Source organism: Diabrotica undecimpunctata, chromosome 1 (genome assembly GCF_040954645.1).
Source record: "Diabrotica undecimpunctata isolate CICGRU chromosome 1, icDiaUnde3, whole genome shotgun sequence".
In the NCBI taxonomy this organism is placed as follows: domain Eukaryota; kingdom Metazoa; phylum Arthropoda; class Insecta; order Coleoptera; family Chrysomelidae; genus Diabrotica; species Diabrotica undecimpunctata.
This window is the reverse complement of record NC_092803.1, coordinates 136,699,843-136,714,722: the sequence shown is the minus strand read 5'-3', so window position 1 is coordinate 136,714,722 and position 14,880 is coordinate 136,699,843. Positions and strand designations below refer to the sequence as shown.

Below are 14,880 nucleotides of genomic sequence, written 5' to 3'. Positions count from 1 at the left end.
TTATATTCATTTTATTTGCCTTTGATACAGTAAAATCCAATATTATTACTGAACATTAAATACAGGAAATTAAATATTTTTACTTTTCAAGCGATCGGAATTAAATATTAACGCTCCACTGTTTGAGGCATACTGATCATGATCATATCTTAATTGCATATAGGCCGTCATAGGGTAAAAGGACTTTATGCATCGATTGATCTGTAGCGCTATTTATTAGTTATATTGCGATTTAAAATGACGAAAAAGACAAAAATTGTTTTTTAAGTCTTTTCTTACAGTTTTTTAATACAAAATTTCTTCTGATAATAAGAAACACAATAACTAAAGAACTAACTGATGTATGGTTGAATGCTCGAATAAATGAACTTTAATCAAATGAAAGGAAGATATCGAGTTTTTATTAAATCTTGCCAGGATCTTGGCAATATTTATTAGAAAGCTGTGCTCGATATCTGCCTTTTTATTTGATTAAAAGACTAAAGAATTATCCAATTTGGTTAATTTGTCATTTATTTTCGAATTGAAAATTTATGATTTTTTATCACTTTGAAATGCACTTTAAAAATGCATTTTCATTATTGTGGCTGAATGGATCAAGTTATCCAAAGCCATTAATTAAATAAAAAAAATATACATTTTCCTTGTTCAATAATGCAATTTTCATTTCGACATCATCAATTGCAAGAAATTGGTAGGTTTATGCATAGACATATAATACTGGATAGACTGACTGCTCGAATACAGTCGCCTTCCCTGGGTGTAACAGAGAAAACTGACACAAACCAGTCCCTGCAACTCCTTAAAATAGGCCAAATTTATTGACCACGTGACCTTCTCATTGGTCATTTAGATCACGTGGTCGATAAACCTGGTAAATTAGAAAGAGATGCAGAGACCGCTTTGCATCAGTTTTCTCTGTCGCACTGGGGGAACGGGCTGGAATTGCAACGATCAGTCTATCTTGTATTATATATCTATGTGTTTTGGATTTTCACTGCTTCATTACCTCGCCTATCACTGAACTTAACCACAGGAATATGTCACTTTATTTAAATGTCAAGACAATACTGAATATCGGAACTGATAAACCGGGTGTAAAATATTAGTTTTAATTTAGACGGGGTTTTCCATAGAGGAATCATCTGTTATGAAAATTATCTTGGCTTATTGTTTTTTCTTCCTTCTATATACCCGTTCTGGTCGTCAGGTGACTCGCGTCGACATGATATTTGTATTCAGTGACTCTAAATCTCCCTGAGTAACGAGTTTGCACTGATTGTGTATCGGATTTCCATAAAAATCCAGGAGCTGAGGTCCCTCCAGGTCCAGGACCAGGTGGCTCAGAGACCATGGCTATCATAATATTCGTGCTCAGCGACCCCGAATCTCCTAAGTAGTAATATTGAACTCATTTCCGTCAATTATTTCCGAATTACAAGTTTATCATTTTTTTAAAAGCGCGCTTCGAAATGCACTTTAGAGAATGCATTTTCCTTGTTCAATAATGTAATTTTAATTTCGACATAATCACTTTAGTTCACAAAATTTCGTAACGCTTTTACGAATCGAATGCAACAAGTTTCATTGGGGATCCATCCAACTGCAAAAAATTGGTAGGTTTTTGCTTCATTGCCTCTCCTATAATTAAATAACATGCCACGTTAAGCTAGCTATGTATTTCGATCCATAAACGTTTGTAAAAGTTAATATTGTCCGCTCTTATAATTTAATTTAATTTAAATTAATATATAATTAAATAAGTATAAATTTTGCCAAACTTAAAACCATTGTATAGGTTATACGAGTACTTTAAACATCTAATAGTATTACAACAGTTTGTTGTTTGACTTACGATAACACTTACAACAAAAATTTACACGAAATAAAGATCCATTAATTTGATGCGGTAATTAACAATTAAATAATGACATATTTGTCTTCTTCTCAAGCTTGTTAGGTAATATTTCATTTGTTAATTATATTTGTACTTTCCAAAAATTTTCACACAATATTGTTAACCTCGTAATTCTCGTGATGTAATCTTTCCGATTCGGTTCCAGTAGCATTGTGCGCAAATTTCTATGAAAAAGTTGCTGTCTTACTGCAAGATGTCACATTTAGTACAGTAATTACGGTAGGAAGAATTTTAGTCTTCGGTTGTTCTGTGCAATAATTTTGATGTTTTAATTAGTAGAAAGACTAAGACAATATTATGGGATTATCAATTAGTCCAACTAAGAAATCATTAACTTCGACAACGAAAGGATGACATTCTAATGTTAACGCATGAAAGGCGACAACAAAATTTATATAAGTGATTTAATAACGTACTTAGGTATATGGCAATAGAACAAAAAGAATCATCATTTTTCTCGACCATTTATAAAAAAAGGCATTCAAAAAGGGTACCATAATTATCGTATTATTTCAGTTATTATTATTAAACTCTACGGAAAAATAATAACAAAGAAAATGGCAAGGAAATCCCAACAATCAGAGGCGGGGGAGTATTTTGAGCTTGTAGATTGTAGATCAATTATGAATCCTGATGACCCATCTTCAAAAGAAGGTATTCGCTACCATACTCTTACTAATACTCAGAAAATCTATCTAAGAGGCTCTCGAGAAAACTAACACAAGCGCCTATCTATTAAAATTCGCAAAATGTATATAACAATAACTTAACTCAAAATTAAATAGGAAGTAAGATCTCGCCAGGTTTTCCTACAAATGCAGAATTCCTGTCTATAATCAATCTGGTATATTTTGGAGCAAGTACTAATACCAAAAAAAAAGAAATGTAGAAACATCTATGAGTACCATTAGATATGTTCTCAGTGCCTCTTAGATGATCAAATCAGCCCGATATTATTAGTTTTGTCTACATCAGCTTTAACCTCTTGTAACAACTTTTTTTCCACAAGGAAACTAAATTCCTGTAGCTGGCTGTATACCATGTATCACAAAAAATTTATTTAAAAATTCCTTTATAAAAGGTATATATTAAAACACCCTATCGGGCTACATCACAAAACGTTTTCGGAATGAATATTCCATCATCAGTGTTATCTGGATGTACATGGTTTGAGCCACTAAATATTTGGGTAAAAACCCTTTAAATGTTGTTAAATTAAATTTAAGTTACATTATTTGATTTTATATAATAGGATGTTTAAGTTACAACAGGAATGGATAACATGGCAACATAAGACTCCACTGGAGGTTGCTAGTCCTGAGACAAAGTGTCTACGAGTACTTGTTGATAGCAACCAGCTGGTTACTCTTCTGCGCTTTCCACTCGCTCCTTCTGTTAATACCTGCATGTCTGTTTGTGGGTATTCTAAAAACATATCCCATCCAACGTGCTGTTTGTGCTTTTATTTTTTGTATTATGCTTGGTTGATTGAAGAGCTCCATTACTTCTTTATTTGTTTTTCTTTTTCATACGCCGTCATTGTTTTTTGCTCCTCCATATATCTTGCTTAATATCTTTAGTTCCCATCTTTCTAATTTCTGCGTATTTTTTGACTTAACACCAGAGTTTCGTTATCATACATAACCGAAAGTTGTACAATCGTTTCGTAAATCCTGATTTTAATATTCCTGGATATTAACTTGGATTTGATCATTTGGTTTAGGCTCCTACAGTTTTACCTCCTTTAGTAATTTTTTTTTCTATTTCCGCATCTTCTTCGGCTCTATTTGTAATCGTCACTTCGAGGTATTCGAATTGATCCACTTTTTTAAAACAATATTCTCTACCTCCGCTACTTATTCTTATGTAGATTATCTTCGGGCTCCATTTTCTTTGCTCTCATTTTAAAGTATTTTGTATTAATTTCGTTTACGCATAGTAAAAAAATTTTCAATATTGTTTCTATCTTTTAAATATTTTTATTAGTTCTGAGTTTGATCTCGCAATCAATGCTATACCGTCTGCAAAAGCAATCATTTGTTGTCTCTTTTAGTATATTACACCATCTGTCTCTACATCATTTTGTCGTAGGGTAGCTTCTATGATAATGTTAAATAAATATGTGGACCTTTTTCTCTGTCGATTGAGTCATGTTTGCTTTTAAAGTCTATAAACAGAATACTAGATTGTTTGTAGATATTGTACAATATTTGTTTTATCATAAAAATCAGATCAATTGTACATCTGCCTCTTATAAACCCTCCCTGATGTTCACCTATTATATTAGATTCATATTCTGTTAGTCGGTTTCTTATTAATAAACCCAATATCTTATATGCTACAATTCCTCTACAATTTCGGCATACGTTTTTACATAGACATACTCGTATATAATACAAGATAGACTAATCGTTGCAATACCAGCCCGTTTCAATAGTGCGACAGAGAAAACTGACACAAAGCAGTTCCTGCATCTCTTTCTAATTTGCCAAGTTTATCGATCACGTGACCTAAATGACCAATAAAAAGATCAAGTGGTCGATAAACCTGACCGATTAGACAGAAATGCAGGAACTGCTTTGCATCAGTTTTTTTCTGTCGCACTGAAAAAAATGAAATAATATATAGCCATGTCCAAGAAATAACAGAGGAAATGATACACATCGTGATGTGGAAACATGGAGAGCATAGAAAAAGGAACGACCAAGAAAAAGTTGTACTGAAGAAAAGTCTAAAACGGATTTGGCAGGACGAGAGTATAGAATCCTCCAAACCAAACCGATATTGAGCGAAAGAGACATATTATATTGCATTCTGGTGAAAAACATTGTTTTATTGATGAAGCGGATCTTATGTTTTCGCCAAAATCAAAATCGGCTGATTATCACGATAAAATGAATACGAAGATGTTTGTGAAATGATTGAAAGAAAATCTGCTTCCAATTCATTGCCTCGGGATTCCTTCAAGCAAAACTAAAAATTAAAGAAATTACTACAGATAGCCAAAAGGAATGAAACACCAAAAATATATATATTAGACGAGACTATACATAGTTGTGTCCTCTAGAACATATTTGGAGAATATGAAAAACTTACTACAATAACTAGATTGGACGTAATGGTTACAGTGACGTAGCAGTTTTGGAAACATGGCAAGAAGCACTGAAACTGCTACTCCTGCAATTTGGGAAAAAAGTGCAAAAATTTGAAAAGTTAATAGAAGAATTTTTGATACATGAAAATCGCATTGAAGCACTTAACCCAGTCATCATTTACAATCCAAATAAAGATACCGACGACAGTGATTATCAGTATGGATCTAATTCTTGATTACACTGTGAGGTAATATGTATTCATTTTCTTATTAAGAAAAATTTTGAGTGTTATTGTTATTATTTTATTAGTCAATACTTACCTCTATAATTTAATAAAATTTGTAATTTTCTTTTATTTTTGCACTAATAATTGTATATTTCTCTAAATGAATGTAAAATACATTATCAGTTAAAACAGTATTTTTGCTGGCCTTCGACATAGCTTCGAAATATTGGGAGAATTTGTCATTAACTTTCTCAGCACCTCGAACCGTTTAAGTCAAAACTTCCATCCCTAATCCAAAATAGTCCCCATTCAAGAAATGTAATATAATTTTATTGCTTTTCCCACCTAGTGGGAACTACTTTTGGCAGAATACCAAGGGTTATCACTCCATTAGATTGAAATTTTCCCAAAAATGCTAATAGTCAATAGATCTTATGATCTTATAATAATCTAATTTGGAAAATAAATTGGACCATCAACTGAGGTTAAGAATGATCAAAACCAGAATCAGAAACTCAGTACAAGATCAATAAACAAGAATAAATTGCAAGAGAAAACCACCCCTAAAACCACAAGCAGTTGAGTATAGGTCTAAGTGATAAGCGGTAATTTAATAATAGTAAGATTAGATTTAACCTTAGAAGAATAAAGTTTTGATGATCAAGAATATTTTTAATCACAAGTAAACTAACTTGCGTAGTTGCAACATTTTCTATTCCTCGTCCAAATTTTACCAAAGATGCTGGTGTCGAGCGTTAAAGGAAAGTGAATACTAAACATGTGAAATTTTACAAGGCATCGGATTATAGGACCTGGACGTTAAAACAGTATGACGTCAACAAATTAAATTCATTTGAAATGTGGATGTACCGCCAAATGCTAAGAATAAGCTGGACCAGCAGAACTACGAATGAAAAAGTACCGAGAGCAATGAACACACGCCTTCATCTCGTCAATACTATCAAAATTAGAAAGACGTCATATCTAGGACACATAATGCGCCATAGGGAATTTGAGCAGCTCCAGGTAATATTAGAAGGCAAGATTGAAGGTAAAAGGGGCATAGTACGAAAGAAAAAATCTTGGCTACGAAACATCAGAGATTGGACCCACACAAACGGGAAATGAATTAATTCATCAAGCCCAGAATAGAGAGAAATTTGCTCTATTGATCGCCAAACTCAACAGAGAAGGCACTTGGGAGGAGGAGGATTACAGGAATTAATAATTTTTCGCAGCTAATTTTACTATTTTTTTTGGTATATGCATACACCTATATGGTTTATGAGTAGGCATTTACATAATTTAATTAAAGTCAGGCCGCATACGACAGTGTCAAGAGAACAGTGCTATACCAATCAATGCATGAGTTTGGTATACCAGAGAAACTTATCCGACTAACGAGAATGACAATGTCTAACTTAGAAGCCACTGTTAGAATACAGGGAGAGAATTCTAGATCCTTTGAGATAAAAGATTGACTCAGACAAGGGGATGCTCTGGTTTGCCTCCTATTTAATATCGCCTTAGAAAAGGCAGTCCGAGATACACAAATTAGGGACGATGGTACTATTTACAATAGATCGATACAAGTCTTAGCATATGCTGATGACATTGACATAATATTGCGTAGCAAGCGAGATGTTGAGCAATGTCTCCTAGAATTGGAAACAGTGGCGAAACAGGTCGGTCTAGCCATCAACGAAGACAAAACCAAGTACATGTTGGTTACAAAGGATCCGATAGCAAATGAGGAACGAGAAGCAGTCTTTGGAAGTCATACCTTTGGACGTGTTGACAACTTCACATACCTTGGGTCGCTATTGACTGCTACCAATAAAACAAGCGAAGAAATCAAAAGACAAATAAATCTTACAAATAGGGCATACTATGAACTCCAAAAGCATTTCCACTCAAGAAACATTCAAAGAAGAACTAAAATTATTATATACAAAACATTGCTGAGGCCGGTCCTCACATATGGAGCAGAAACATGGACTCTAACGCAGAAAGATGAAAGACTTTTGGGAATATTTGAGCGTAAAATACTCCGAAAAATATTTGGAACTATAAACGACCAAGGGCAGTGGCGCAGAAGATATAATTTTGAATTGTATCAGCTCTTTGATGAACCAGATGTCATAACGTTCATTAAATCACAGCGACTTAGATGGGCTGGACACATAATACGAATGCCAGAAAATACGATTGCTAAAAAGCTAACCACAGGAACACCTGTAGGAAGAAGAAGCAAAGGCCGACCGCGAATTAGGTGGTTAGATGGAGTTGAAACCGACTTACGGATATTAAAAATCAGAAGATGGCAACATGTTGCCAGAAACCGAACAGAATGGCGACGAATCTTAGAGCAGGCCAAGATCCACAGAGGATTGTCGAGTCAAAGATGATGATGATGATGAATTAAAGGCAGTCTAGTATTTAAACCGGCTTAAAATCGTTGTTTTTAAGCAAGTTCAAATTCAAGAAATGTTTATAAAATGAATAGTACCTACTCTTAGATGGTCTTATCCTAATCGTGTCGCTTGACTTAACTGTGAAACAATTATAGTTATAGGTAATTCATGTACCTATAACTACAGATGTAAAAAAGTGAATATCTGGGAGTAAAAGGTGCTAAGATGTGAAGTTATTCGACAGGATGATGTTTAGTGAGTTAACACAAACAAAAAACTGTCTTATCTAATCCTGTTGCAGAGATAAAAAGTATTCAACCTATACGGCTATGGATGAAAACAGAGGCTATAAAAATTTTGCTAATTGTTCCAGCATGTTGAACAAAATGTTGTTTATGATTTAGACCCAATATTAATGTCTTGAAGAGATACCAACAGTTTTCCATAATATTACCAATACTATCATCCTTGTACAACCAAAACCAAGCCAAAGACTAAAGTAATCATATGATTTTTAAATATTAATTTTAACTTAATTTTTTGAATTAGTCACGCCAATATTTTTTGTTGCTTAATGAAATAATAGAAAACTGTCACGGAACAGTTTTGTGCAAGTTATGTTCTTTTTCACAAGTCTTTTCCCGTTTGAAGTTTGACTATCATCACTATTATTTGATTTTGAATACGATTTAGTGAAATAGTTTATTGAAGTGCAGCATAAACGCTCCAATTTTTTCTTCTTCTTATACTTTTTTTCCCACTATTTTTTCGATACTTTACAGTTGACATTTATCTACTCTTATAACATTATAGTTTTCGACTTTGGATTGATTTTTTTTTGTTTTGAAGGTGTCTGTGTTAACCAGCTATACTGCTACTAATTGTCTTATTGTACATACTTATGCAGGTTTTGCTTAGAAAAGAATAGACGGAAATTAATACTGAAATTATGGAAGAGCAGAAATGTATAAACAATCTCAATTTTATCATTTGCCTTTTCCATAGGCTAGTGAAGCTAATGCCAAATAGTTAGGCAAGTACACACTTATTGTAATATCAATTATATATTTTAAACTACCGAGAATTAAAAAAAAAACTATCATTTCGTTAGAAAAGTCTTGTAGAATAAAACTAAAACCGCAGAAATCCTGAAATATCAACTCACCTGTCTTCTCACTGAAACACAGCACGAAAATCACAAAGATTGATAAAAAATTGCGGAGAGTCATTGCCATATTCTACTGTGACGAACAATATCACTGCACACGAAGTCGTCAACAACTACACCAACTGAGACACTACTTTCTTCTTAGGCAGTGCGCTGCCTTCCTCCTTGGTCAGTTTATTGGCTGCGAGACTTTCTTCGCCATATCTATGGGTCAAGGAGATATACCGGTTTCTACAGGGTGTTCAGAATGTTGTTCGCGGTTGGAATTTTAATTTTGTTTTTTGTTCTTTCGTTAGATTTAGTACTTTCAGTATTTAATGCTGCTCACGTACTCTAGACCGTAGTCAAAGTATCTTGTAAAAAAATGCTATTTATAGCTATTTATGTAGGTATATTGTAAACAGGATAATATATTACAGGAAGAATTAAAAAATCTAGTGACACTAATAAGTAAACAAATAATTTAGGTTTCTATAAGAAATTGGAAAATCGAGAAATATTTTTTTAAACAAAGAAGAAAGGTGTAAAGAACAACGAGGGTCTTTGAAGTTTGTATTATTCTCATTCTTGACACAGTATAACAACTTATTTTTACTTTTGTATAGTTCTAAATTTTCGGTTTTGTTTATTAAATAAACGTATCAGTAATTAGTCAGCAACGAATTCATCTAAAGCTGAATATGACGTCCCTTTGACGAAATTCTCCTTCTCAGTCCGTTATTCTAGGAAAGAATATGGTGACGTCATGATGTTTGATTGACTGTGATTAACCATTCAACTCTATTTTCATCTTAACTCCTGGAAGGGAGAATCCTATGAATTTTTTAATTGGCTCGGACCACCGTAAAGGAGATCTACTTTTGATCTTTTGCCTTCGACTCTACCTTCGACAATCAGTTACCCTCTTTCCTTCTATCGTGTAGAAAACAAGCATTGGAGAATGTTTGAGGCACACAAAATAAACGAGAACGAGAAAAGAAAAGAATACAAGATAATAAATAGCTACTAGAGCTAAACCAGATATACTAAATGAACAGAATAAAGGAAAAAATGATAAACTAATTGCCAAAAGCCACATTAATTGCCTATTTTAACATCCACAATGTGGATGAAACTGGATTGACAATTATCTAGAGCAAAGTTGTACAAGTCGTAGAAAGAAAATAAAAACGAGAAATTGCTGAACGTAGTTACCTTGTACCTTAAATTGTACCAATGAGTGCTCCGGATCAATTTGTTACGCCTATGTTGATTTTTCCCCGAAAACATCGAAATAACCAGTTACTTCACCTGAATCAATATATGCGGTTCACCCAAGCGGTTGGATACAGCAGAGTTTGTTTACAGAATGGATGTAACATTTTATAAATTTTGTGAAACCAACAAAAGAGTCTCCTGTTCTTCTAGTACTTGATGCACACAATTATAGCCACACGCGAAAATTCTGAAGTAATTAATTTGATTTCTAATTTTGTTTCTATAATTTACCTACCTTTTCATGCCATGCATAAGCTTCAACCTTTTGATATAACCTATGTGGGCAGCTTCAAGGCATACTACAGCGTAGAAACAAGAACTTCGTGTAAATCAACGTGCTCTCACACAATTTGACTTGGCCGAATTATTAGACAAAGACATTGTCGTAAATAGATTTAGGGTAACGAAAATATATCTCTTTGATCTAGAGAATCTATGATTTTGTCTGTCGCAGACTTTATATCCGAAAAAACGTGTAACATGGCATCGCTAAACGTCATTGTATCCGAAAATAAAGCGGATTTAGGAAGCTCTGGTGCGGAAAACAACAAATCTTTCCCCAAAAGAGCAGCTTTTGATTCTCTGCAAGAGAAGCTGATGGAATCACAACCTACCTGCCCCAAATTCATTGAAAAAGAGTTCATAAAACCATCGACGTCATCCTCTAGGAAGATTTCTCCAAAATTTGTGGTACCTTTTGTAATACCCCCTATACCAATCTTAAAAAAAACAACCACTCGTTCTCCTCTTCCTACAAAACTGACTTACAAGATTCTCTCGATAAAACTCCAAGCAAAAGACATGACTGCGCGTAAAAAGATAAGCATATGTAAATTCAGAAAATTAGAGTTATGAAGAATAGTCATGTCATTTCGACAATGAGAACATTGTTGAAAAAGGAAAAATGCAGAAGAAATCAAAAGCATCCGAAACTAGCAATGAAGGCAGTTCCGTAGCATCTGAAAATTTTTTACCAGCTGACAACAATATTAACCTTTAGAAAATTGGGCAAGACACAATAGACGACCGAGATACAAAGTACATATTTTATGAGGGGTGATTTCAAGCAGGCCTCGAAATAGGGAGCTTTGGATTCAATACCATGTGTCTAATTTTTGAGCACATAAACTATGTTTATGTAAAAAGTTATTTCTGTTTTACTAAGAAACTGTTTTACTACTTTATTACACTAAGTTAATAAACTATGTTTTTTTTTGGTTAAAAAAACATTTGTGTCTGATTTTTTTAGGGTCCCATATTTCCAACGCACGGAGAAATTTTAAAATTTCCACAAAATTTAATAGGTACCTGTTTTCACCAAGCTTTTCTAAATAAATATTGATTCAGTATTAATAATTGTTGAATCGAAATACTTATATGTCCAATTTCACTTAATGATGAAAAAGAAAACAATGTTTGAAAAAAGAAACTGGATTGCCATATAGGAAATACGAACTTCTTCTCTATACATATTTGGATAAACAATATTTAAAAAAAAATGTCTAAATAACAGTCAATTTATACATAATAGAAACAAACCAAACAGAGTGTAGAACAAAAATGGAGTTATATCAAAGACGTCATGCTGAATGCGGGAAAAGAACACCTGGGAAAGAAAAAAGAGTAAAAAATAAAGAATGGATGACTGATGACATTCTGCAGATGATAAAACAAAGAAGATTACTGAAAAACAGGGACACGAAGAAATACCAAGAAACCAACCAGACAATTAAAAAAGAAATACGAAGAGCCAAGGAGACATGGATGCAAGAAAAATGTAAACTAATCGAGGAGCTCCAAGAGAAACACGATCATATAAATATCCACCGAAGGATTCGTGAAGCCACTGGTCAATACAAGAGGAGAAACACACACCTCCTCATAAATAAAGACGGTAATCTGGCGACGACAGTGAATGAGAAGTTGGTTACCTGGAAAATATATATCGAAGAACTTTTCTGGGACGACCGCGGCAACCTTCCGGAAATAAATTGCATGACAGGGCCGTCAATTCTAGAAAGCGAGGTAAAGGCTGCTTTAAAACAGTCTAAGAATGGTAAGGCTACAGGTCCGGACGAAATACCCGTTGAACTTATTAAGGTGATGAGTGAAGTGAGCACGAAGGAGTTAACTGAACTGTTCAACGCCATATACGATTCAGGTAATATCCCAGAGGAATGGCTATTGTCAACATTTGTAACGCTACCAAAAAAACGATCTGCGAAAACGTGCGAAGATTTCCGAACTATCAGTCTTATAAGTCATGCACTTAAAATTTTTCTTAAAATCATACATGCCAGAATTTACAAGAAATGCGAAGAAAATGTCGGTGAAATGCAATTCGGATTCCGCAATTCTATGGGTACACGTGAAGCACTTTTCACCTTACAAGTCCTACTTCAGAGATGCCGCGATGTCAGTTGTGATGTCTATATTTGTTTTATTGACTACGCCAAGGCATTTGACCGTTGTCAGCACCAGAAGATGGTCACCGCACTACAAAGAGTAGGATTGGATGAGAAGGACATTCGGATCATCATGAATTTATACTGGAACCAGCGTGCTCAAGTCAAGGTCGAAGACCAGCTGACCGACAAGTGAAGATCATGCGAGGAGTAAGGCAAGGATGTGTGCTATCGCCGACTCTTTTCAATATATACTCTGAGGAGATTTTTAATGAAGCCCTCACAAACCTAGACATGGGAATCCGAGTGAACGGTGAATACATCAATAATATCCGCTACTCCGATGACACTGTGTTACTAGCAACCAGCCTAAACGATCTGCAGGCCTTACTAGGCCGAGTGCGAACTGTGAGCGTAACATACGGACTGAACCTTAATATTAAGAAAATTAAATGCATGGTTGTCAGCCGTACAAATTTAGATCCCGGGGCACTAATGGCAGGTAGCGAAGAGATCCAGAGAGTCGACAGATTCACTTACCTCGGAACTACCCTCAACGTACAATGGGACTACGCTCAAGAGATTACATCCAGAATTGAAATGGCACGGTCTACATTTATTAAGTTGAGATCCTTACTGTGCTGCAGTGATCTCAGTTTGGGAACCAAGATGCGGATAGTGAGGTGCTACTTTCTTCCAGTGTTACTATATGGAGTTGAAGCCTGGACACTGACGCAAGCCACTGAAAAACGAATCGAAGCCTTCGAGATGTGGATATACAGAAGGATACTAAAAATATCTTATGTGGACCATGTCACCAACGTTGAGGTCCTACAGCGCATGACAAAAGAAAAAGAAGTGCTTAATTTAATTAAACAACGTAAGCTTGAGTACCTCGGCCACGTGATGCGGAACGAAGAAAAATATCGAATTCTTCAACTTGTTATGCAGGGTAAAGTATTTGGCAGAAGAGGACCGGGACGCCGTCGTATCTCGTGGTTGAAAAATCTCCGACAATGGTTTGGGATGACCTCAGCGGAGCTGTTTCGCAGAGCAGTCAACAAAACCATGATAGCCTTGATGATCGCCAACATCCGGACCGGATAAGGCACTGAAGAAGAAGAAGAAACAAACCAGGCTATCAGACAAGAAAAGAAATACTTGGATCCGCAACAAAACAAAAGTGACCGATGTATTAACGCAGATAGCAAAACATAAGTGTAAGTTCGCTGGACATACCATAAGATAGAATGGCGACAGATGGAATAAGATGTCCAAAATTGGACTGCAAGGGCTGTATAGATAGATAGATAGGAACAAACCAACAATCACAAACTTAAAAAACATATTACAACAAATAAATAATTACGAAGAATGTAATTAGTTGTGCTCAAGATATTCAAAATGTAGACCTTCATTTTCGATACAAGAATTTGTACAAGTCTCTGACGAGTTAACAAAATGCAAGTTTTAATTTAGATAATAATGTACTGCATATCGTATTAGTTCGGTCATATTACTTCGAGTTGTGAGTCTGTTAGCATAGATTAGGTATTTTATTCGCCCCCACAAATAAAAATCCAAACACAACAGGTTTGGGGACTTTGTTGGCCAATTAAATAAACTTCCATGTCTTATCCAACTGTCGAAATATATTTTGGCTTAAGACATTCTTAAATTCACAATCTCATCATGTTAAAAAATATAGTAGAGGAAGTTCGGTGAGTATGGAATAGTCCGGGTAATATGGGATAGCGTTTATTTTTATACCCTGTTAATGCTATCTAGATTACGATTGGCGTATTAAACATGTGCCGCCACATGTTGTTGCCCGTGCATACTGCTTTCGAACTGATTTCGTGGAGAAGCCATTAGCAAAAGTTTGTTCAGTGAGCATGCGGAGTTCCGGTAATGCTGCAAATTTGTTTCCATAGTTTGGAAGTTTTAAATAGAAATTTATTTTGGCGATCAGGTACGTACACTGTAGATACCAGTGCAAGCATTAGCTGTTCCAAACATTTGGAAATTCAATTAATATCACCTCAGTATACGAACACATAACGTCTAAGTGATAAGGGTAATATGGAATATTCAATATTAGCCGATATACCATATGGCCCGATATTCCGTATTACCCGAAGTTCCGAAGTACCTAGAATGTAGAAATTTTTTACAGACTTTATAATAGCACCTAAGACGCTTGGTAAAGCTAAAAGGTTATTTAGCGGCATTAAAGAATTTTGGCGTTCCTCGTAGCACATCCTTTCGCTGTTGTAAAGAAGGTGTTGATTTTATTCAGACAACATTACTTGGAAGGAAGCAGTTTTACCACCAGCCCTAGAAAGTGAATTGGTAACATATCTTCTAGAAATTGAGCTGAAATATTTCGGCCTCATA

General features: G+C 34.8%; 1 protein-coding gene across 2 annotated transcripts in view; it reads right to left on the bottom strand.

Annotated features, from left to right (window-relative positions):
* Nucleotides 1-9,001, bottom strand: part of Cda4 (chitin deacetylase Cda4) — a 75,662-nt gene extending 66,661 nt beyond the window's left edge. For both annotated transcript variants that reach the window (XM_072519959.1, XM_072519955.1), the window contains exon 1: nt 8,819-9,001. In XM_072519959.1, the coding sequence (XP_072376060.1) occupies nt 8,819-8,888 (70 nt within the window). In that variant the 5' untranslated portion in view covers nt 8,889-9,001. The remainder of the gene's footprint in view (nt 1-8,818) is intronic.
* Nucleotides 9,002-14,880: the final 5,879 nt, after the last annotated feature.